General features: G+C 38.3%; 3 protein-coding genes across 4 annotated transcripts in view; 1 reads left to right on the top strand and 2 right to left on the bottom strand.

Moving 5' to 3' along the window:
- LOC132975683 (G-protein coupled receptor 4-like) overlaps nucleotides 1–24,891 on the bottom strand; it is a 390,218-nt gene that overhangs the window by 48,683 nt on the left and 316,644 nt on the right. The gene's annotated exons all lie outside the window — the stretch shown is intronic.
- On the bottom strand, nucleotides 720–11,937 carry LOC132975661 (high-affinity choline transporter 1-like). Its single transcript, XM_061040371.1, has 8 exons — nucleotides 11,717–11,937; nucleotides 10,105–10,221; nucleotides 9,112–9,267; nucleotides 8,416–8,564; nucleotides 8,151–8,294; nucleotides 7,875–8,028; nucleotides 6,879–7,096; nucleotides 720–6,772 (listed from the first exon to the last, which is right to left on the bottom strand). The coding sequence occupies exons 1-8, from the start codon at nucleotides 11,898–11,900 to the stop codon at nucleotides 6,209–6,211; spliced, it is 1,686 nt and encodes a 561-aa protein (XP_060896354.1). The 5' UTR covers nucleotides 11,901–11,937; the 3' UTR covers nucleotides 720–6,208.
- The window catches only part of kif20ba (kinesin family member 20Ba), a 54,413-nt gene continuing 43,857 nt past the window's right edge, over nucleotides 14,336–24,891 (top strand). Inside the window, exons 1-13 of one of the 2 annotated variants that reach the window (XM_061040393.1) lie at nucleotides 14,336–14,473; nucleotides 14,882–14,957; nucleotides 16,559–16,648; nucleotides 16,964–17,086; nucleotides 18,321–18,459; nucleotides 20,565–20,749; nucleotides 21,361–21,415; nucleotides 21,672–21,875; nucleotides 22,184–22,295; nucleotides 22,535–22,606; nucleotides 23,089–23,235; nucleotides 24,174–24,336; nucleotides 24,672–24,821. In XM_061040393.1, coding sequence (XP_060896376.1) covers nucleotides 14,886–14,957; nucleotides 16,559–16,648; nucleotides 16,964–17,086; nucleotides 18,321–18,459; nucleotides 20,565–20,749; nucleotides 21,361–21,415; nucleotides 21,672–21,875; nucleotides 22,184–22,295; nucleotides 22,535–22,606; nucleotides 23,089–23,235; nucleotides 24,174–24,336; nucleotides 24,672–24,821 — 1,512 coding nt within the window. In that variant the 5' untranslated portion in view covers nucleotides 14,336–14,473; nucleotides 14,882–14,885. Of the gene's footprint in view, nucleotides 14,474–14,881; nucleotides 14,958–16,558; nucleotides 16,649–16,963; nucleotides 17,087–18,320; nucleotides 18,460–20,564; nucleotides 20,750–21,360; nucleotides 21,416–21,671; nucleotides 21,876–22,183; nucleotides 22,296–22,534; nucleotides 22,607–23,088; nucleotides 23,236–24,173; nucleotides 24,337–24,671; nucleotides 24,822–24,891 lie in introns of those variants that run through there. The other variant, XM_061040391.1, reaches the window with a different exon arrangement.

Raw genomic sequence — 24,891 nt, 5'->3', positions numbered from 1 at the left:
TAGTTATTAAAGTCTCATATTTAGTAACCTATCTTTCATTAAGCTATTATGGGCTATTCGAAGGAGAATTTAGCTCAGTGCTATCAATTTTCTGTTTAGTGTAGCAGAATTTGTTAATATATAATGATATTCAAGGATGTGTCAATCATTGTAAACTTCTTGTTACTGAAGAAGCAGATGAATTCCTGGCACAACTTCACCAACTACAGTACCAAGTTGCATGAAGAGTGAAAGGCTTTAGAAGAGGTCAAAAAGCTCCAGCGACCCTTGTAGTACGAAGATCAAATTTATTAACAAATTAGACCAACACTCTTGTTACAAAATGGCAGTTTGTTTCTCTGATTTGGAAGCCAATATATAAATTAAAAGCCCTCTTTCTGTATTTCTCCTTCCTGCAGGTGTCAGCCTACCTTTTATGAGTTCTGTTCCACTCACCTGTCATTGTGCTGCACTTTTCTTCTCCTCCCTTTTGGACTTGAAAGAAGCCCAGATGCCGGTTCCCAGAACCAGCAGGTAAAAGAACACCATTGCTATCACTCCTGGGATGTTCACAGCCATGATCAAACTGGTTGACTTGCTTCAACCACGAGCTGATGAATGCTTCTGCTGTTTTTCCAGGAGTCACTCAGTAAGACAAACAGCTCCTCCCTCTTATACACATTGTTTTCCCTCTGGTTAAAATGGTTGGGTTTCATTGCAAAATTATTTCAATAACTGAAATGTCAAGCATACTCCATCATGCACTCTGAGAACATTGATTGTAATGATCCCATCGGACACAACAGTGACAGAAAAAAATCTTTTCAGTAAAAGGGTCCTAAAAACTTTATTAAATGACGTATCAATGCATTTCAAGGAAAAACTGACGAAACAAAACCTCTCAATGACATATGTGCAGTTGCACGTTTAGTGTGAAATTTTCACATGACCAGAGCTGTTCACGTTCTCGTTGCACCTTTGGAGGAGAATGGCTGAATCAAAGCTCAGACAAAAAACAAAGTATGATAACATTAAGATAATAAACAGATTTTTGGTACACGTTATATTTAACTTGTCTAGTATTGATATATGTATTCAAAGACATTTATCTTTGTTTAGTGTAGTCACAAAATGAGTAAACATGTTGACAGCAACAATCATAAAATCATACATATAAAGAGTTCTTGGTCTACATAACTTTCTACTGTGTTTTTTCTTTATATTTAACTTGGAATATAATTCTTTGTTGAACCTCGTGAACCATCATGACAATACATTTATGAGAAGAGAAAGACGTGCAAACGTGTTGCTTTGTCTTTCTGAGGATGATTTGTTGTCCGTTTGGTGCCTGTTTTGACATAATGTTGATAAAGTGATGAAAAATATGATCACAAGTCTGTATATTGTGTTTTATTTGGAAATTGACTGCACGTTAAGTGCATTTCCTTGTCTGACTTCCTGTCCGGGTTGTCATATTCTGTCCAGCTTGACAAGTGCCTGCAGCGTACTCCGTTGAAAATAGACTGGCAGCGTATTTGAAACAGAGCAGAGACGTAGTGGCGCTGGTGGCACGCTCCGGAGTGGAAACACAATGATTGACAAGCGTGGCAGCGAACTACAGCGTAGTGTGTGGAGCTGACAGACCGCAGGACAGGTTGTTCAATGTGGCACACAGACAGCTTACATCCCTGGAGATCACATGGCCTTTTCTGTTGGTTGCCACCTGGTGTAATCACATTGTCCCTGGGACCAATGGGACAGTTGCTGGCATGATACGGTATGCATCCAAAATGTTATCAGTTTCGACATAAAAGCTTCATTGTGGTTTGGGGCGCTGGTGGTGCAGCGGTTATGGTTGGTGAGCGTGTCCCATGTATGGAGGCCATACTCTTCCAAGCGGGCGGCCCAGGTTTGAATCCAGCCTGTCCTATGTCTCCATTAAAGGCACAAAGAAGCCCAAAAATAAATCTTAAAAAAAAAAAAAAGCTTCACTGTGGTGCCAGTTGTCAGTAGTGCTCTGTAGGGTGTGGCAGCATTAGGGACGTCATTCTCTGTATTTACAAGCTGAGTTGTTTAACATCCCTCCAACACCATCAGGAACTCTGTTGCAGAGGCTCGCTTAGAAAAAATTCCAGGTGCCACTCTCAAATCCTCTCTTTCTCAATTCAGTGTTAAACAGGAAGAAATTACCCTTCTCCCTGTATTGGGTACAAAGACCATCGCTTAAGAAGATGGATAATGACCTTTTACGTAACCAATCACTACGAGGCTCCACCAGGTGGAAAAATACTCCTAACCCAGTGCTTTCCTTCAGCCCTACGAATGAGAGACAGCACAGCAGAAGTGCAATGGCACAGCCAAGAAGTTGTAAGGAAATGGTGTGCTTTGACCACACTATCAACTGAGGGATTATCCAAGAGATGAATGAAACCCACTGCCAAGGGAAATGTATGCACAGTGTGGGGGTAGTCTTTTTTTTTTCTGGCCGTTGAGGGATGATCTTCACTGGTATCTTTTTGAGGATATTCTGACCCTAATTCCTCCCCTTAGAGAATTTTACCTCACAACACATGGCCATTGCAAGAGAAGCACGGTATACCTGTTTGCTATAGTCATAGTCATGAGGATTCAAATAAGATTCAAATAAGAAAATAAATCAGGAAGCACTAGAAACTTTACACAGGGATTAAAGCAACACCATGGGATGAAAAAAAAACAGGTAATGAATACTAAACACTGGAATTAACAAAATATAAAACTTAAGAACAAATCATGACAAGAAGCAAGATAATTCATATTTTGTTCCTGTATCTCACAGGATTTTAACAGGCACCTTACTATCACCACCCAGAATGCTACAAACCCATCTGACAGAAAAAGCTTCATAACCAGAATACCTCTCAGTTTCATTTTTTACTGAATCAACTAAATTTTCTGAGACAAATGAAGCATAGGGTTAGTTCAGGCAGGTCACAGAGTCACGCTCAACTATCATGCCAGAGTTCCGGTAACAGCTGATCTCACGCAAGCCGCATCAGCTGATGTCCAGCTGATTTGCTTCAAAGCGTCCTATTGGCCAAATAGTACATATGCCGCCTTATTTAAACTGCTCTAGCCTGCCTAGTTCCTCTGCAAAGCCGCATTTGCATCCCTCCTCTTCCCCAGGTCCTTCTTTTCTGCTATTCTGACTTAATCAATGTCATGCTTGTCATTGATGCTTGCTCTGTTTGGGTTTGCTGCTCATCTCCCTGCCTTATAGCTTTCCTTGTATGCACGGGAAGGGCAGGAATGTGTGCTGTTCCTGCCTAATGCTTTCCACGTAAGGAAGGGCAGGGAGATCCCAGACAGAGCCATACCGCCAAATATATATAATTGCAATAAAGTCATTTTCTTGACAAAGTGGTCCTGTCTGAACTGGAACATCTCTAACAGGAACACAGAGAGCATCAACATATTTACAGTGGGTGTGCCTTCTGCTTTTCAGGTTAGGACAATCAGCCTTCCAATGCCCCTTTTCATGGCATTAATTACAAACTAGACCCAAAACAACTGAACGTTGGCCACGTGGTTCATCTTAGAAGACTCAGACCGAGACATCTTTGCCAGATGACCATTAACTTTAGCATTAGCATTATCTGAGAGAGATTTTTTTTCTCGTACTCGTCTGCCAGAGTGGCAGCTTCATAAGCAGTTTTTACAACTCGCTCAGCGATATGAGAAGCTCCCTCGGGTGGAATGCAATCTGTAAACTGTTCTAACAGTGTGTTAACCTTTTAAACAGAGGACCACCTGTTGAAATGTTTAGTTCGATCCCTTGCAAACTCAACTTGTGACTGCTTATCAGACTTTCTCAAGGACCTAAAACGTTGCCGATAACCCTCTGCTACCAACTCACAAGCCTTCAAAACTGCTTCTTTAACAGTAGAATATTTGACTGTATACTGTGCTGAGTGCTGAATAAGCTTCCTGGGCCTTTCCTGATAAAACTGACTGCAACATAACTACCTGGTCAGCTTCAGGCCATCCACTCCCATTGGCAACACGCTGATAAAAGAGAGAAGAAAGGCTCTCTCATCAAACTTTGGTGCAAGATGCAAGTTAACAACCACATCAGACGTCTTTGAACCTTGTTCAACCGATGCTACAGGCTCACCTGAAAACTCATTAACAGCATTACCTGACAATCTACCAGCCTTGATAAGATCTGACCAGTACTGCCTAAGCCTTCCCCTTTCAATGCCCAATTTATTTCTCTCCATTTGCAACGACAACAGCGCCTTTTGCTGCTCCAATGTCAAAGCTACAGAAAGAGTAACAACAGACTCACTACACTCTCACTCATAACCGGTAAAACATCCTTTTGATTAAAACATTGTTTTAATAAATTATTAAGAGTCATACTTAAAGTTTGAAGTGCTTGAACACTGTTTTCAGAAATAATCTGCAAATGTAAAACTTCAGTGTAAAGGCTGATACAGTTATGTATGCACAATTGATTACCAATTTTTGAATCATGCAGAATCTTTTGATTGAGTATGTGTCTGCATGCTGGACCGTGTACAATTATATCAATTTTAATTACATAAACAGTAAAAATTTGATTAATTTATTCTGTTCTTCTGTCTGTCTTTTTTTGTTGTTTTCTCATGAAATCATAAATAATACTATCAATATTGTATTGAACAATTTTCTTATTGTATTAATGAAGCCTCCGTGGATGCTTGAGGTACGAAGTACTGTGAGACTGTTGTTTGGTTTTTGTTGGTCCTGATGTTGCAGGTATGTTGCCTTCAATTACAAAGTCAGCCTACTATCACCTGAAGAACATATCAAGAATTAGAGGATTGATGTCCCAGCAGGACCTGGAAAAACTTGTCCATGCTTTTATGTTCAGTCGTCTTGATTACTGTAACAGTGTCTTTACAGGTCTGCCTAAAAAAATCAGTCAGACAACTGCAGCTGATCCAGAACGCTGCTGCTAGAGTCCTCACCAAAACCAAGAAAATGGATCACATTCAGTCCAGTTCTGAGGTCTTTACACAGGTCTGCTCTCTGTCCCCAGAGTCAGAACCAAACATGGAGAAGCAGCGTTCAGTTTCTATGCTCCTTATATCTGGAACAAACTCCCAGAAAACTGCAGGTCTGCTGAAACTCTCAGCTCTTTTAAATCCAGGTTGAAGACACACCTGTTCACAGCTGCCTTTCATTAAACAATTTAAATACGATTTTTAATTTTAACTCTGCACTGTAACTTTTAACTCTTTTTATATTTTTACTTTATTTATTTCAATTAATTTCATTTGAATAATTTTTATTTGAACCTATGTTCAGATTGAATAATTCCAGTGATTTTTTTCTTTTATGTTCTATTTTAATGTTTCTTTTCTTTCCTCTGTCATGATGCTTTTGATGTCTTGTGTGAAGCACTTTGAATTGCCTTGTTGAAATGTGCTATAGAAATAAACTTGCCTTGCCTTGCCTTGCCTTCTTGTAGCATGCTGTTGCACGTCTGCTAGGACACCCTGCGCCACAGTTCACAGATTGTGCAATTATGTACTGTTGCCAAAACACATACACTCACATTTTTATACGCCTCATGTGGGTACAATCCAACACACACTTAACATAGGAAAGACATACAAATATTTCAGGTCAACTTTAAGAGTTGACCAATTCAATCAAGTCAACTTAAACATATTTCTTCTGCCTCATTCTGGGCAAATATTTTCTTAATTAAAAGGTTTTGAGTTGTCGAGTGTTTAAACAGCAATGTATTTGCAGATAGACTGATTTTTTTATCCTTTAACTTTATCCTTTATCCTTTTTTTTTATTTTTTTTTTTTATCCTGTAATTAAAATAAATACATCAATTAATCCAATTGAAAATCTAGGATAATATTGCTTGGGGTTACTTGTTTTAAAAATGATATATTTAGCAGCAACAAGCAATGTAAACAGAAAACTTGTCAGAATAAAAGATAAGGAATATCACATTTAGAAAGGGAGGGAAATTTTGTTTTTGTAACAGTAGAACTTGACAGGAAATGAGAAAAGCATTTGTACCAACTTTTTTCTTAACTTACCTTCAATTAGTAATATCAAGATGTTTATCTGGGAAATCTTTGACTTCCTTCCACAGTAGTTTACAATACACATACCCAGTATGCTATTAACTGGATATGCTTATAATCAACTAGTTCATAGTAAATTTGTGGTCCTGAATACACTACTACATTGTTGTGCTTATCATTGGTTCTAATGCCTCGGTATGTGAGTTGCTTTCATTATTTTTCTCATTTTCATTAGGTAATGAACTTGTGTCATCTATTGGTGGCAATGGTTGTGGTGAGTGCTGGGCTTTCACTTTGTACACATCCCATTTTTCAGGGAGCAGGCCTTTGTTGAAGAGCACAGAAGCCAGGTAGGAGAAAATCAATATGGCAGCAACGGCAGACAGCATGGAGATGGTCTTAACTGGAGCATACTGGACATAAACACCATCCTCAAGAGTGCATCCTGGGAAGTGTAGGACTGGTGTTAATCCAAGTGATGGATCTCCACACAGAAGTCTTAACACCAATCCCACCAGAAAGCCCATGATTGCCCCATAACCATTGGAGATGTTGAAGAAGAGGATGCAGAAGAGTTGAGGGAAGATGATCACGTAAGCTACTTCATTACCAAGGAACCAAAACAATATGGCGCTGCTTTTCAGGCTGGTAAGTGATGTACCAACCAAGCCAACAACTACAACAGCCACTTGAATCACCCAATGAATCTCTCTGTCTGATGCCTTAAGAAGAAGGAAGAGAAACATATCCGCTAATTAGCCATTGTTTTACTCAATCATTTCACACTTTTTGTTTGTGTGATGCAGTAAACTGAATGCATTTTCTCACCTGAGGCCTTAGGATGTTTTTGTATATGTTGGAGCTGAATACAGAAGCTGCTGAGAGCAAAGCAGAGTCAGCAGATGACATCACTGCAGCAGCCACACATCCGATAGCAATAATGGAGATGAAAGACGGGGTAAGATGCTGCAGGGTGATGGGCAAAACTAAAGCTGCTTCCCCACGTTCATATGGAGATGGAGAACCATAGGAAGTCAGGTTCCAATCTGCGACAAGGGAACAGAAGAAGGAAGGACTCAAAAATTGAATTTTTTCTTTGTATTATCAACATGGTTTGGATTCTTGTTGTTGGGTTAAATTGACTGATTTATGGATGTACAGATGACTGGCTTGCGGATGAAATTATTGTTCATCTACAAAAAGCCAAAGTGACATCACATTTTTTGATATAAAACCTGGCAAAAAGACACTTACACCGTGTCCTAACAGAAAGCGCACACTCGCTGTTGACACTGCATCTGTTAAATATTGAATTCATTGCACTGTGAATTTCAGTTTCCCCCTACAAACAGTGTGACAACTAGTGATTTTGTATTAAAGTTGGTCAAACGAAAGTACGGTGCTTTGTATTAATGAGCTGTTGACTCAAATCACAACACTTGAAGGCCTGTCATTAAACAGCTTGCGGTGAGCTGAATAAAGTTTTTCTCTGGTGTTGACACAAGACAAAGCAAAACATTGAACCACAGATATGGATATTATTGATGCACCACTATCTCCTCTTTGTAAAACAAGCTAATAGAAACGGGGCTTCAGTGTAAAATTGGCACTCAAATAGGAAACAATTGAATTGAGCTCCGGCTCTACCGTTGACGCTTGCTTGTGTTGCATGCTGTTAGGACAGGCTGTCAGTCAGAGGGAATGGGAGTTACTGTAAGAGTTGAATGCAGGCTTTACAGCATTGCATCATTACGTTTTTGTTGACATGATTGAAAAATAAACACAATTTTGTTGAAATTTAGCAAAGTATGTAACGGTTTTTACCTGTAGATGCAGCAGCCACCCCAAGCAGTGCTGAAGGTATCGCAAATAGAATTACCACAAACGCAGCAGCAAAGCATGTTAGCTTGGCTGTGAACGGGGAAGAAGCTGACAAGGTCCTCTGATGGAAGCACTGATATCCCTGATTTCCAAGTGTCTTGAAAAGGAAAAAAAACCTTGAAACATTTGATAAATGCTGCAAAATATAAACACTTAAGCATTCATTTAGTTGGACAGTTGCAATTTCATTCAATTTTAATTGGGCTGTTGCTACCCTACCAGGAATAAGAAATTATCAATCATTATCCAGATCTTCTCCAGCCCTTGTCTACCAATCCAAGCATCATGTTGGGTGTTGTTCATGAGTGCCTGGCTTATGTCCAATGTGGAAGGATTCATGAATACAAAAGGAATACAGATAGACTGAAGAGACAAAGAAAATGTAACATACATCAAATTAACATACAATTGTGGGGAAAAAATGGGTTGTTTGTCGACTTGTGTAAAAAGTGCTTTCTTAAAGCAATAATTATAGGAAACTCACCAAGCCAAAGAATATGAGGACAAGCTGTATAATATCTGTGTAGGCCACAGAGTAGAGACCTCCCAGAAGTGTGTAGATAATGGCGATTGCGGCAGAGATCCAGATGCACACAGAGTATGGTATATCCAGGACCACAGTCATGGTTCCGCCTGTCAGACCCATTGCATCAGTTACATCTTATAGTATTTCTTTGAATATCTCTATTTCAAGTTTTTTGTATTCAGTGATATCTGCAAAATGAAAGTATGACTTTACATTCATGGATAGTATATTAACATTTGCACTTTAGCTAAGTTAAAGGTGCACTATGTAGATTTGGTAGTGAAATTTGAAAGCTGGAGAAGTGAAACAATACTTTGCTATATTTTCTGAAATAAATACACAAACTTCATTCAAAGGAAAAATGGGTCCCTGGAACACTGGGCTAAAAAACTATCAGGGGAGTTACGGTTTCACTCTTGCGGGCCCCCATCATAACTTCTTGCATTGCATTTTATCTTCAAACAGTGATCCAGGGGCCACATTTTCCTCTGAGGACAGATTGTGTATGTACTGTAGTTATGAACATATGGCACATAATCTGTACATTTCTCCAACTTTCACATTTCTCTACCAAAACTCCATAGTGCACCTTTAACTTAAAAATAATTATAATTACATTGAAACAGAAAAAGACACTTCCTTTAAAAAATGTACCTAGACCAATAAGTGTTGTAGGTATCCAGACCACATCCATGACTAGGGAAGCCAGGCACAGTCCAGTTGTCAGTCCTTTACCATATTTGGTACGAAACGGGTCCAGCATTGTCACAAAGTTTCTTTCTCTCATTGGCTGAGCAAACATCAAACCACCTTAATGTTAAAATGACAGAGACATATTTATTAGAAAGTAAAGCAGTATGCTGGAGATGTAAAGATTATTTTTAGCGTTTAATTGGGTACTGCAGTCCAAATCAATTTAATGAAGAGAGCTGTCTCACCCCCCTGTCCTCTCCTACCTATAGTTAATGTGCAAACAGGTTGCCATGTTGCAGACACTGAAGCTTTAGTGTTCAGCCAGCTCTGCATTGGTCTTAAAACCACTATGTTCTAACCTCTCTCCATTTTTCAAAAGCATCTCCAATATTTATCTTATAGTTTCACCATGTTTCTGCTCGTGGAGCTTATAAAGAATGTTGAGGCTTTTTTAGGTTGGGTAGAATCAGTTATATCTGAATCAGTTCGCTTGCCTTCTTTCATCACTGCAACACCTGTTGCAGCTGTTTGCCGTTTGCTTGGAAAACCTAAATTGAATTTGGGTTGATTTCTTCGTTATCCTTGGTTATTGTTGATCCTGTCCAGTAGACATTAATTCTTATTTTTGGATTGCAAATTGGAGATCAAACAGCCATTTCAGAAGCCTACATCCCTAGTGCAGAGAGGAAATCTGGAGCACAGAAAATCAGTACAAGAAACAATATTTCTGCAGAGAATAGAAAATCCAAATACAAGTCGGACTATTTCAAAAGGGGGAATTTGAGAAATGCCACGACCTATCTGCAAATCAAATCAAGAGGGCACGATTTCAAACTGACAATAATAAACACTCTAAAATAAAACAAGGAAAAATCCCAATTGTCATGTTAGCTTTTTTTTGTCATGCAGGCATTTCATGTCTTGTAAGATGTCCTTTTTTTTTTAAGCTCTTACCGATTATAAAGGAGGAGGATAATGCCATCATCATCACTAATGTCCAGGTTAGTCCCAAAGAGGGTGTGCACATCATCTCAGATGTGCCAGTGATGAAGCCTCCTCCGACCCATGTTGCTACAAGATGAACACACAGAAAGAGACCAAATGTACAAGCAGCAGCAATAATCACAGAGGCAAATGGGATGGTTAATATTGAATTATGACATTTTCATACTACACTAAATGTTTAAAAAAAGAAAAGAAAAACATTTGCACCATACTTGGAGCTTTCACCCCAATCATTGCATTATGGATGTTTGTATATGAAGTATCTATTCAGATTGAAGTCTTACTGCACCTTGTTTGTTGTGTTAGGATCCAAACAAGATGGGAAAATAATTGTTATGAAGGTAACAACTTCCCTCATGACCTTATTATATCAGTTTGCATACGTTTTAAATAAGGCACATTCCGATTTTGCATTTGATGAAATTAACATAATTGTTGCACAGTTAACCTTGGGCCCTTAGGACGTCACAGATTTTGACATTGTTTAAGGACCATATTTTACATCTGGCACAAAGAATCTTGGCTCATAGCAAAGATGTTGCTGTTTTCCACCACACCCAGTTGCCAATGCGAAGAGCCTAGGTTGGGTAAATTACAAGCAAACTTACGGCAACATTCTTGCTAATGGGTGTTGGTTTGGATAAGATGATGTTGCTCCCTCGGCCTGGCCTAGCGGTGCCAGGGAGGAGTGTTTCTGCATGTAACTACAAAGAGGCAACAAAGTTTAGCTGTGTTCAGCTCGGCTGCAGGATTTATTCTGCAGGTTTTGCCTCTTTGTCCTCACCAGCGCTATGCACCCTCTAGCGACCTGATTGAGTATCACTATAACATTGTAACAAGTTCAGTGCACTGAAATATGGCTTTAGAAAGCTATTTTAGACACAAAACATACACAATTATATTGGGGTCTCTTTTTAACTCAATCAACTTGTTCTTTTAGCCATGAACTGTATTTTCACTATAATTAACTTTTCTACTGTCCCAATTACTTTTAACATATATTTAGGCAATTCAAATCTTGTAATCCATTTTTAACCGTTTTAATAACCTTTGTTTTTAGCCTAAACAAAACACATTTTAATGGATTCTATACACATTTTTGAACCCTTTACAATGAGCACACCTGCACAGTTCATGTCTGATGTTGTAGGAATGCCTCTGTGGATAAAACTTTGTGTTCTGCATGGAAGAGCAGTGGAATAAGATAAGTAACATGAGCCACAAGGAACTTGTTTTATCTCTGTTAAACCTGTTAAATGAAGTCTCCCATGTAATATACTCTAGGTGTGTGGGGGGACAGTGAACTGGATCAGAGCAGATATTTTTTCGGGAGGAATTTAACAATGTCATAAAGTAAGTTTAAGAACTAACCAACTCTAAACCGGGTTTAGCATTTTATTTCAAATATTTTCAATGACAAATATTTGCTTCATCATTTGCAAGAAGCATTAAGCCAAGATATCATCAATCAATCGATCAGTCATTATTTGTATAGCCCTCTTTCTGTATTTCTCCTTCCTGCAGGTGTCATCCTACCTTTTGTAAGTTCTGTTCCACTCACCTGTCATTGTGAAGATTCCCACCACCAAGCTAATTCTCCTATTTCCCAGCAGAGCCATATCCATTCCAGTGGCTGCACTTTTCTTCTCCTCCCTTTTGGACTTGAAAGAAGCCCAGATGCCAGTTCCCAGAACCAGCAGGTAAAAGAACACCATTGCTATCACTCCTGGGACGTTCACAGCCATGATCAAACTGGTTGACTTGCTTCAACCACGAGCTGATGTTTGCTTCTGCTGTTTCACTACAGTAGTCACTGAGTCAGACAAGCAGCCCCTCCCCCTTGTAAAAATGCTTTGCTCTTCAGTTAAAATGACTGGGTTTCATTGTAGAACTATTTCACAACTTGAATGGCAATCATGCTTCATCATGCATGAAAATCTTGAAAACTGAGTTGGACTGCTTTAGTGAAAGTGTTCGTTGCATTCATTTTATACTTCAATGTTGCCGTTTTGACATCATCGTGTTATTGTAAAAGGGGAAAAAAGGAAAACACTGTGTTTATTGTTGATATTTAATGTTGTACTTTTGTTCATAGAGAGCACAGTTCACTGAAGTAAAATCCCTCGTGTGTGTAAGCATTCCTGGCCCATAAAGCAGATTCTGATTCTTCTGATTCTGATTCTGGTGTATAAAGAGGATGTAAGATGCAACTTATATTGAACTTAGATCACAACCTGCTTGTAACTTGTCAGATCTGAATATTTCAGTTTTGCTCACTTACATTTTTAATCTCATTGTAACTTGAGAGTCTATACATCAAGATTTTAAAGGCTTGTTCTAAATTGTGGGGACAACAGCTGATTCTTATGTGGAAACCACAGATCAATTTTTGTACTTAACAAGACTGTTTACTTGAGTTTACTTGAGTTGACTATAAGAAAATATTTTGCGCATGCAGCTAAATGTGAATTTTAAACTAAATTGTTGAAGTTTTCCAGAATTGGGCAAAGGGAACCTTTTGTAAGGGGGTTTGTACCTATATGCATTATTAACATAAAGGAGCTCAAACTGAAACTTCCTCAGTTCCCTCCTCCTACTCTACCTGCATGTCTGCATGAGAAGAACCTGAAACCAGTAAACTTGCGAAACCAGGCTGGATTTTCACATTTCACAAAAATGCAGTCACGTCGTTGATTACTTTGTTTCTTACTTTGTTTCTTACTTTGCATTAAGCATTATTTAACAGTCATGGCAAGTTAAGTTGCTTTTCACAGAAAATTACAAGGAATGCCTTTTGTTATCTTCATGATGCAGCCTCAACAGAAAATAGCACTACAAAAACAATGATGGCAAAGTAGAAGAAATAATGAATGAATGTTATATTCATTTTCATACAATAAAACATAAAGTGATTGGTTGTAAGGGTAATTCAGTAACACATGAAAACAGGAATCCTTTTAACCTGGATTTTAAAATGTTTGCATGGCACATAATAATAATAATTAATTAGATTTATATAGCTTTTCTAAATACTCAAAGACGCTTTGACAGGAAACAACAAAAAACAAAGCAAAAATTAAGAGAACAATACAACATAACATATGAGAAGCATGTGCCATACCCTCAGTTTTTACAGAAGAAATTAAAGCCCTGATAGTTGACCTGCATTTGTGGTTCAAATCTTCTAAATCATTAAAAGAACACAAGAGCTTTTTTCAGGTATCAAAGACCAGGTAAATATAAGACTCTATAAGACTATTTTACAGGATTATACAGGAATGCCATGATAGTGAGGAAAAGATACTTTGGTCTGGGTGGGCTATCTAAGGCCTGAGGAAGCTTTAGTTCTAGAAAGCAAACCTTTAATTTTTCAAGAACACAAAGCTCTCTGACAGGGTCTGTCTACTTATTAAATGGGTAGCCTAATTTTACACTTACACTTTCTTGTTCGATTAATATTGTTTTGTATTTATTGAGTAAACTGCAAAAAATGTATATAATATAGGCCTATAGTTTTACATTGTAATAAATATGCAACTGAGAGAGAGAGATTGAAAGAGAAAATCAGAGCTACAGGGCGTGAATGGAATATGAGAGGAATACTGGGCACAGAGGGAGAAGGAGAGGGGATAAGAGCTGTCAGGAGGAGGGCTCTTTTGTCGTTCTTGTATTACGCATGTATGGAGGACGAGATCTGACAGAAGTATAAATAAATAAATAAATAAATGTATAAATGAGTAAATGTGGAAATAAATAAATGTATAAATAAATAAATATGGGAATAAATAAATGTAGAAATGAATAAATGTGGAAATAAATACATGTAGAAATAAATAAATGTGGAAATAAATGTAGAAATACATTTAAGACATTTAATTATTTATGTTCCATTTATTTACCAGTTTTTATTTATTTATTCACGCATTTAATTATTTATTTATTTATTCATTCTTTTATTTATTTATTCCAGTATTTATTTATACATTTATTTATTTATTTATTTATACTTCTGTCAGATCTCGTCCTCCATACACAAGGGTGGCAGGCAGAATTTAAATTCTAGGGAAGGTAAGTGACATGATGAAACACTCTTGTACAGTAGGTGGCGGTATGCAACTTTAGGCTGCCCCAGATCCCAAAGAAGAAGTAGCACACTGCGCATGTGCTGTTTCAACTCGAATCCGATTGGTCTGTTTCAAACAGAAGGCGGCTGCTGTGTTGTTTTGTTAGCTCAACTGAAGTTAGCGCTAACTCTAACTCACGGAGAGAAAACGTACTCGGTTTCAGTTCCTTATGTCTCAAAAATAACTACTGTCAGGTACGTTTTTATTTTTAGAAGTAACCGTTTTGAAGTGACATAGTTAAGTTGTTTTCATAAAACCAAACAGACCTTTGTTAAACTATGTGATGATTCAAATACCAGCTGACAGGTGCGGAGCCGCTAGTCAGCTGTCCTGCTAACAGGCTAACAGGTGAACAGGTGAACTCGATCAAACGAGGGGGCAGTCAGTGTGTAATTAAGGATTGTTTATAGACGTGTAAGCGGCTCCATGTATTTACAGGCGCACATGAAGTTTACAACACGAAACATTTTTGATCCGCCCCAAAGGATTAAATATGTATTCAGTTACCTTCAGTGTTTCTTCTTTTTGAATACTAATGCACTCATACTAACTTTAACCTACCTCAGTATGTAAACTACACTGTTTCCTCCTTTCCTCTGCAGAAAGATGGAACAGGTAGAGGACAAAGATTTGAAGAGAGATCTCTCATCACAGTTCAACACCTCCCCTGACTTGCAGGTAAACTAATGACAGAGGAATGAATACCTTTGTCCACAGTTATAATAGTTACCATTCAGATGAATATTCAATTCAATTCAAAAAACTTTATTTGTCCCCGGGGGGCAATTCAAAGGCACACAGAGCAGTAAATTAACAACAGTGCAAGTAGACGGAACATTTTAACCTAAATATAAAGTGTCAATTTAAATACAACTTAAAGCTTAAACTTAACTTAAAATACTAAATATAAAGAGTAGATATAAGTGGACAGTGATCGGACTAACAGATGTAAACAGAACGATGTGCAGTAAACGAGAAATAAATATATATATACAGAGCTATGGGCAAGTAGGCTAAATACTAGATACTAAATGATAAGTTATAAGGTGCATGGTGAATAATGGAACAACAGAACTAATATAAATAATATAACTGTAAAGGTAAAAAATAGATAAATAAAGTGACCGTAGTGCAATGATGGATAAGAAACAACAGGAATAAGTAACCAGAACTGTATGAATACTGATATAAAATGGATAGAATAAAGTGATGTAGTGCATGAGACCAGACAAAGCAGAGGCAGTTAAGGTGAATATGGTGTTACATAGCATACACTCGCGATTAACACATGGCAAACGTCTGAATTTATTGTGATAAAAAACTGTATCTAATGAATAAATTATGTCTCACTCAGTATGTGCACATTTGACCTGTTTGATGGAGGCCCAGGTTTTATGGCCGTGCTTCAACAACAGTCAGATGAAGCGCCAGCTAAATGTCAGTTGCCCTTAGATGATTTGGTGTCACTCTAGTGGTTAAATAATTGCTTTTTTGGAGTTCAGGAGTGACATGTTGCAGACACGAAGAACAGCATGTAGAAATATAAACTTAGATATAGGTAATATGCACTCTATGATATTTACATATATACCGCACTTCATTTTATTATTGAACAAAGGTATCACACTTCATTAAATTTTGTGATATCATGCAGGCATACGATGTTCTTTAAAAGCAGACTGCATTTATCTGGTTTAAATTTCTTTATTATGCATAGAGCAATATATATTGCATATAGAAAAGATATCGCAATGTGAGTTTATTTATATCGTGCAGCCCTAGTAGAACAGTTTCATCAAGTCTGTGTGACGCAGCAATAGAGAGGCTTTAACCTTTACTCCAGCAAGCTCCACTCAAAATAAAATCTGTCTACTACCACTATTACAAAAGCACACCATGTTTGTTATTATGTTGAGATAACATATTTCGGCGTGAACGTTTCTATTGTATTGCCTATCAGCAAATAATGTGGCATGAGCAGATGTCAGTAGCAGATATGTAACTGTTGATTAATGTTGGCATCTAGTATACCTAACTACTCATTCAAAGAGGAGGTTTTTTTTTATTGTGCAGAGAAAGTCACCTGTTGGACAAACTCTGATCTATTTTTGTGGTCAGACATGAGAGAAAATGTTGGCATTGTGTTAGTCTTGCACAAAGAATGAAAAAAAAACATTGGTGGCAGTAATTGGCTAAATTGTTATTTTAGACATCGGTATCAGCCCTGATTTTTACAATCTATGCGTCTCTACTAAAATGTAATCTTTCCTTTCGTGCAGCAGTCCATCATCGAGGAGAAAGAACACCTTCAGGTTTACCTCCGCATCAGACCCTTCACCTCAATAGAGAGTGTTAATGGAGAGTCACAGGTAACATAATGAAATCAAATCTGTCATACAAAAGGAAGTGTTCAGAATTAATATCTGTGCTTTTTGTCCCGTTGTGAAAAATGTCTTCATGATATAACTTAATAAATGCTGACCTATTGGAATTTGAAGACCCTCCTAAACAATGTTACATTTTTGCAATTCAAGTTTTTTGCTATCCAAAGTCAACATGATTGAATTGAGCTGAATATATAACTTATATGAGATTACTGATGATAATTTAAGAACAGAACAGACACAATCTGAAAGAGAGATACATCATTTACAAGCTGTGTCATAATTTCTTGTTTTTAACAGGACTGCATTACGATCGAGCCCCCTAACACGGTTCTCCTGAAACCTCCCAGTTTGTCCCTCTCGGCCAGGCTGAGCACTGATAGAGCCTTCCCACAGACTGGACAGCGCTTCCAGTTCTCTCAGGTTGGTGTTTCCTGAGAAATAAGGAACCTCAGATAGTTTTTAGCGCAGAAAGCTTCATCCCTTTTGCCTTTTGAATTATTATTATTATTTATTTGGAAAATACTTGGAATTAGGGGTGTAACGGTACACAAAAGTTTCGGTTCAGTACGGTTCTCAGTTTTGAAGCTTCGGTTCGGTGCATTTTCGGTACAGTTAAGGGACCTGATGCAACACTTTTTTTTTTCTTTATTAGGAACATTTAGAATTTCCCTTTTACACATTGGGCTTTTACACATTACCAAGTGCAGCATTGACAGTACAGACTTGTACACCTGCTCAGGTTACTTAATAATATTTTAAATTAAACATTGTAAAAAAAAAAAAAAACATAAAATAAACTTATGCTGCATCCTTCAACCAAAAGAGTCTCCAATAAATAAAAGATATGAATGAAGTAAAGTATTTTAGAATGAAATGAAGTAATTAATATAGGCTTTATGTAAAAATATTTATTTAAAATTACACTGACACCTTTTAGTTTATGAAGGCAACAGTTTTTTGAATGCCCTTTGAGCACATAATAAACCTAATCACATCTGGGACAGTTTCATCGCAGAACTATTAATATTTCCCTCTGTCGATACAAGAACTTCAATGGCATTTGTTATGGCTTTGGTCCGTTCAGAATTACTAGCAAAAGGCTGTCTGTTTTTTCCTAGTTGCAGTGATGTTTATGTTCACGTGGTGCCTTTTCAAGGCACCTTTTGTTCCGCACGTACTCGGTCCAGTCCGAGTACGTGTACCTTTACACCCCTACTTGGAATGCATAATCACTTGTATTAAATCTATTTGTGTCTCCCTGTGTTACATCTTGTGTCTAAAAGAGGATCACAGACATCTTAGCCACCATGACGTCACCCATTTTTTTGTGAATCACTCGACACTGAACTGTATAAGTCATTTGGCAAATGTTTACTGAGGTAATAAATCAGCTGTGACGTTACGTCATTTTCCTATCTGGTTTCATACAGTCAGACTTTATATAACCAGTAGAGTGACCCTCTGCTGGCCATTAGTGATAATGCAAGGCACTTCCATATTCGGTTCACTTATGAAACCAGGCTCTATGTCCACTTCTTCTATACAATGAAGGTCACAGGACAGGAATGGTTGAGACATCCTGATAATCAGATTATTATGTGTGAAATATTACATTTAAAGTCAGTACTGATGATTTTTTCACTCCCCTCTTTAGGTGTACGGACCTGAGACAACCCAGAGAGAGCTCTTTCAAGGCACCGTCAAGGACTTGGTGAAAGATGTTCTTGGAGGGGAAAACTCTCTGGTGTTCACTTATGGAGTCACCAACGCTGGAAAGACCTTCACATTCTTTGGTTGGTTTCACTCTTATACATTTAAAAGGGCTTCTGAGACGGTTAAGTTGAATACAATGCACTACATGTTAAATGTTGCAGTGTTGTTTTCATGAGAAAGGGCTTTATAGATCAGATGCAAGAAACCTCTTATTAAGCTGTTTTCTGCAGCGTGTTGTTACCATACCCTGGTGGAGTTATCATATAGTATCGGATCAGTTCAGTGTAGCCACATGGAGTTTCACTATTTTCATTGTGTGTCTCTTACACATGCCAGTTTGAGGCTTTACATTATGTCTGCAATGTGTGACTCACAAAGACGTTAAGTCATTTCGTCCCTGATCTGCCAGCAGACTCAGATGTATAATGAGGGGAAGACCATGACGATTTGTGTGTGTATGTATGTGAAGACCCTGCTGTGTGTTCACATTGTTGTGCCTCTTGAGATTCGCCTTAAAGGAATATGGAACCACAGACTGGGACACCAGTTGTATGAAGCTGTGGCTGCAATATTTAAGTACGAAGAATTGCAATGCGTTAAGAGCTACTGATTTATTAGCAAGCGTTAAGTTATCTGTTTTGAATGGAGATATAACTTTGTTTACAGAACACAGCCTTTGATTGTTTGATGATTATTAATGTTCAGTACAATTTTAAATAAGTTAATTGTTGAGGAAAACATCATTTTTAGTACCTTGAAATTAAAATGGTTTCAAAATCAGTGCATGATCGAGAAGGGAAGGTGTCTTTTCATTCAAGATAAAAAAAATAAAAATATGTCAGCTGGGGCGCTTCTAGCGCAGTGGTTAGTGTGCGTGCTATGGAGGCTATGGTCCTCCAGGCGGGCAGCCCGGGTTCGATCCCACCTGTGGCTCCTTTCCCGCATGTCATTGTTGTACATGTGAAGACTGTGTTTTGCCTTCCTTATGGCTGGTGTGTTTGGATATGTTCTTTTAACTTTTTATTGTGCTGTGACTGTTTGGTATGCAGTTGGCTGTTGGAAATGTTGTACGCTGCTATCTTCTAACTGCTGTTGTCCTTTTAAAGGTCCCATATTATGCTTTTTCTGGTTTTATATGCTCTTTAGTGTGTTTTCCTGTGCATGTTTTGCAAAAATTCAAAGTCCGCGGAAACGTGGCTTCTCCTATGTCCTCCTGTTAGCTGCAGCATTAGCCGCATGTAACGCTCGGTTCTAGCCCCCCTCGAAAAAAAATTGTCAGTGCGACGTCTTGTCAGTGTGAGATCACTGATCTAAGTCCATTGGCTCGTTGTGGCAAGCCCTGCAGCTCATGTTGAAATTTCCGAGAAGCGTGCTGAGCAACTGACCAACAACGACAGAGCGGATCGACAGACCAATCAGAGCAGACTTGGCCCACGTGGGGTCTAACAGTGGGGGCTCAACAGAGTGTAGCTGACGGACTCAGGGCGTAGAGGGAGCAAGGAGGAGCAGTACATGAAAACAGATACTTTTTTCAGACTTCAGCTATTGTTAACGTACAAAAGTAGGTACATAGATTAAATATACGAACCCCAAAAAGGGCAGAATATGGGCTCTTTAATATTGACATTTCCTTTCAGCCCCCACCCCCCCTCCCCTCAAAAGGTTTCTGTCTTTTGCCAGGCTTTCGTTGTAAATAAGAATCCGTTCTTAATGACCTGCCTGGTTAAATAAAGGTAAAAAAAAAAAAAAAAAAAAAATCATTCCCCACCCTCTCTCTCCCTGATTTCCATCTATATCCACTGTCCTATCTCTCCATTAAAGGCACAAAAAAGCCCTAAAATAAATCTTAAATATATATATATATATATATATATATAAGTCAGCTGCAATATCGCCACGAGTTATCTAAAGATCACATTAAAGTCTTGCTAAGATTGCCTGTTTCAAACTGCTGGTGGGAGAGTTTTTTTTCTACCTATGCATTTACCTATTCATTTAAAGTCTATTTAAAAGTCTACAAAAGTTGAAGTCTTGCAAGTGTTCTTTTTCTAATGTGGTTCTCTTTCAACTGTAGCTACTCTCCACCCCTCAAAAATGAACCTGTGTATGAAGGGAGAGAGACCATGTGGCATTTCAAAAACATGAATTCTTGAGATCTTAGTATATGCTGCTTTTCTCACTCCAGGTCCAGATGCTGATGCTGGCATCCTGCCCAGATCTCTTGATGTCATTTTCAGCAGTATCAATGACAAAGTTTTTACTGGGATGAGCATAAAACCTCAGCGGTGCCGAGAGTTCACCAGGCTCACCAGGGAGCAGGAGGCGGAGGAGGCGCTGTTCAAGAGAAGCCTCTTCAGACAACTTAAAGAGGTAATCTTTAAAAGAGTTTCTCACACAAGCGAGACAGAAAAGTGGAGGAGGAAAAATGTAGCTCTCTTGTGGGCAATAACTTCTCCGTCTGAAAGAGAACCAGGGCGAATGATACTGACAGATAAGTGTAACCAATGAAAGTATTAAAAGATAAACATAAACAGCGGGCATTACAAAACTTAACGTTGTCTCTGTATTAGATTTAGACCTGATTTGGTGATTAATGTGATATGTGTGAAAGAAGATGATGTAATGTCCCGTGACATTTAAAGGCTTGAGAAAGAAAGTTCAAATGCTTCCCTTGTTTTATGCTCTCAAAAACTTGACCCAGTGGTGTGTAAGGTCGGCAAAGGCAGCTCTCTTAATTGCAATGTAGGAAAGGTCTCAGAAGGAAAGGGAAGACCGTGTGCTCAAGGCTTGTGAAGTAAAGGTGGTAACATGCTTTGAAAATGAATTTGTTTGTTTTGTCAGTTTCTAGTAATTAAAAAAATAGTAATCTGACAATGTCCTAAAAGTGCTGTGTTGTTAAACTTGTATATAATCATCTATAAAATAATTTATGTCTTTGAAGGGATTTTATCACTTAAATATTTATTTTGTCTGACTTTCAGAGTGATAGGAGCAATGCAAGCCTGTTAAACTCGACTAACAAGACTCTACATGAAGGCAAGATTTCCATTTTTCCAAGAATCTTTTCATTTGTTTTTGTTCTGTCCAGCTGCAGATCTGACAGTGACATCACCTGTGCACCGCGTACTAAATGTGATTGACAAAACTGTTAGGAATAGGAATTCATTTTTAAAATTCTCCTACAACTTGGGAAACAGGAAATGCATGAACAACGAATCTACTGCTGTTACTGAATGTGATATAGTGAATGCTATTACTTTCAAGATTGTTTTACTGTTTGTTTCTTTTGCAGGCTCCTCCATGCTGGATGCAGCAGTTGCATCAGAGGACATAAGCCTGGAAGTGGAAACTAACACCAAGTTCTCTGTGTGGGTTTCTTTCTGTGAAATCTACAATGAAAACATTCATGACCTCCTGGAGGTTATTCCCTCTGGGGCCTTGAGGCGGACTGCACTGCGGTTGTCACAGGACGTTAAGGGCAACGCCTTCGTCAAAGGTTTGAAGTTCTTTTCATATAAATGAGCAAAAAAAATTGACCTGGAAAATATAGAATTCAAATTAGTAGAGTTTGCTCTATGTTGGCTTCAATAAATGCAATTTATGTATGGGTGTATTTTTTGTTAGCTAGCTTTTTAAGCGGAGTGATCACTCACTCTTTACTCAAAAAAAGAAAGAGTTGGCATGTAACTCTACATGTCAGAGTGATCATCCTACATGACTGACAGAAATATTAAGTGTTTGTGTCCTCTTAAATGTGTAAAGAAACACAAAAGTGCATCCCATGTTTTATCCATGTTCTTCCAGATCTGCGTTGGGTTCAGGTAAATAGCGCAGAAGAGGCTTACAAGGTGATGAAAATAGGAAAGAAGAACCAGAGTTTCTCTTCCACCCGGCTAAACCAGCTCTCCAGCAGGAGGTACAGATGTTCAGCTTGTACTTTTCTACAGATACAGAAGCTTAACGCTGAATGATCATGTTGTTATGGTTCAAGACATACTGACATTAACTAACCTGAGCATCATGAGCATAATAATCTCCACTTTTAAAAGTTTTAACTGACATGTTTTTTGTACTCATATCTCTTTTAAAAGTGTTTATTCCGTCTTATTATAAAGTTATTGAAATGTATGCCCGATTTCCTTTCTTTTTCTGCAGTCATAGTATTTTCTCCATACGCATAATGAGGATTGAGGATGTTGGGACTCCAAGGGTCCACATTGTCAGCGAGTGAGTGAAACTTAATTCTCTCTAGATGGTCATATCTTGTATTTTGTGGAACGGCGTATTTGTGGCACAAGACAGGATTTAAACAGTGTTTTTGTATGCATAATAAAATCTTAATTTAAGCATGTGTTGAATTTGCTCTGTAGTAAGTATCATGTTATTTATTCAGATAAATAATAGAGCTGTCAAGCAATTCATTGATTTGATTAGTTAATCAAATTTTTAATCACATGTTTGAAATGCTATGATTTCACATTTAGAAATAACTTGATGTTTGAATTAATCCCTGCTTTGCTTTTATTTTGAAATAAAGTCAGTATCTTCTGGTAGATCTGAGGCTTATCCACAGTGCGCCTAAACAGACAAAATAGCATGCGATTAATCGAGATAAAAAAATTGTATTACATTAATTTGAGACCTAAATTAATCATGATGAACTAGTTAATGCTGGCCACCCTGATTCAGTTAATTGTGTTTGTTATCAGGTTGTGTCTGTGTGATCTGGCTGGCTCTGAGCGATGCGCTAAGACCCAGAATATAGGAGAGCGTCTGAAGGAAGCTGGAAACATCAACACCTCGCTGCTCATCCTGGGAAAATGCATCAACGCACTACGACACAATCAGCAGGCCAAGTGAGATTACGACTTTCTCTCTACCTCTCCAAATCATTACAAATCTAAAGATTTTAACTTTTAATATGAATGTGCCAATCATAGTGCTTGGATAGAAAGTATTACTCTGGACTCTGAAACCCTCTGTTTTGGTTATGGTGGAGTAAACCTCGTTAAAGTTGACTTATTATGCTGAGTTCCATTTAAAAACTCACCTATACTGTTACATTTTACGTGGGCAAAGTATCAGGTGGTATCATGAGGTAAACGTAGGTTGGAGTAATCCCAGGATAAGTCTGCAGAGTTCACTAAACGGCTAGTTCTGCTAAACAAACAAGAGTTCTGCGAGTTCGGCTTCAAGCATCTAAATAGGCAGGTGGAGCTGTTTTTATTGGCTGTTCTGCCAGCACATGAGCAGTCCTACCCTAGCAACCCTGCAGCATTTGGCCCCTCTGGAAGGCCACCAGAGAGCTGACCAATCAGAGTAAACTGGGCGCATGGTCATCGTTTCAGGCAGAGGCTGAAATTAGGGCTTTGATTAACGCCATCAAAGCTACTCTGTAGGTTTCACAGACTGATGACCTGAAAGGTAAAATGTGTTCAATGTGGGATCTTTAAACTCCATAGCCAACTTTTTTCAGCAGCTAATGAGCCAGTTATTTCCTGTGTAATTGATAGTAACCAGGCCACAGCTAAAAGGAGAGCATATATTTGACTTACCTTTATAACTTGGACAATAGCACAACCCTGATAGGATTAGAAAGTTCCGTATTGTATGCTTGATATATAAATATAGTGTTGCAATTGGTTTTTCCAGTGGACAAAAATTGAGTAATAAAGCTTTAGATTGTTCAACTAATAAGTACACTAGTACCTTTTATCTAAATCAAATGTAGCAGTTCAGAATGCACTCATACTAAAGCTGACTACGCTATATGTTTGTGTGTTTACTCCCTCAGGCTGCTTCAGCATGTTCCCTTCAGGGAAAGCAAGCTGACCCACTACCTGCAGGGCTTTTTTTGTGGTCTAGGTAAAGCCTGTATGATCGTCAATGTCAACCAGTGTGCCTCCATGTACGATGAGACTGTCAACGTCCTCAAATTCTCTGCTGTGGCACAGAAGGTACCTACACGATTTCCACTTTTCTTCCTGTATTGCTTTGCTCTCAGAGCTGCTCTCAATCATCAAGTGTTCCTCCTATATTATCTGGCTGCAGACCTTTTGATAAAATACTCACAGATGGAAAATGTCATCAAGTTACAATATTTTTGTAATTGGATCAAAGGCAGTAAATCTGTTCATTTCATCATCATTATCCATATTAAACACCATGTGAATAACCTAACCATCATATCCAAATACAATTTAAAAACTAAAATGACTCTAATGTTCTTAAAAAATCAGAAATAAAATCATGAAGTCTGCAGTGCTGAGTTTCTGCTCTTGTCTTTTTCCAGGTTGTTGTTCTGGCCACCAGGCCTCTTCCCATCGTACCCCAAAGGTCCAATGGGGAGAGATCCTTTATCATCAGCAAAGAGAGGAAGGCTGGTCGGGGCAGCAGGAGGAGCTCCCTGATTGGCTGGGATAGTAGCCTGGAGGATGTACAGGTGAGCTGGAGACAATATCTGTTTATGCTTTTACATTCCTGTTTAATCACGATCTCAGTGCTGCAGTTTG

This window comes from Labrus mixtus, chromosome 6 (genome assembly GCF_963584025.1).
Source record: "Labrus mixtus chromosome 6, fLabMix1.1, whole genome shotgun sequence".
In the NCBI taxonomy this organism is placed as follows: domain Eukaryota; kingdom Metazoa; phylum Chordata; class Actinopteri; order Labriformes; family Labridae; genus Labrus; species Labrus mixtus.
Note: the sequence above shows the minus strand (reverse complement) of the source record. Positions and strands in the feature narration are given on the sequence as shown.

Bases quoted from the DNA above. Each gene is read 5' to 3' on its own strand.
- LOC132975661 (XM_061040371.1), bottom strand. From the start codon at position 11,900: ATGGCTGTGAACGTCCCAGGAGTGATAGCAATGGTGTTCTTTTACCTG. The intron at 8,295-8,415 runs GTGAGTTTCCTA...TTGTCTCTTCAG, and splicing joins TCCTCATATTCTTTGGCTTG to TCTATCTGTATTCCTTTTGT. The intron at 6,773-6,878 runs GTGAGAAAATGC...CTTCTTCTTAAG, and splicing joins AAAACATCCTAAGGCCTCAG to GCATCAGACAGAGAGATTCA.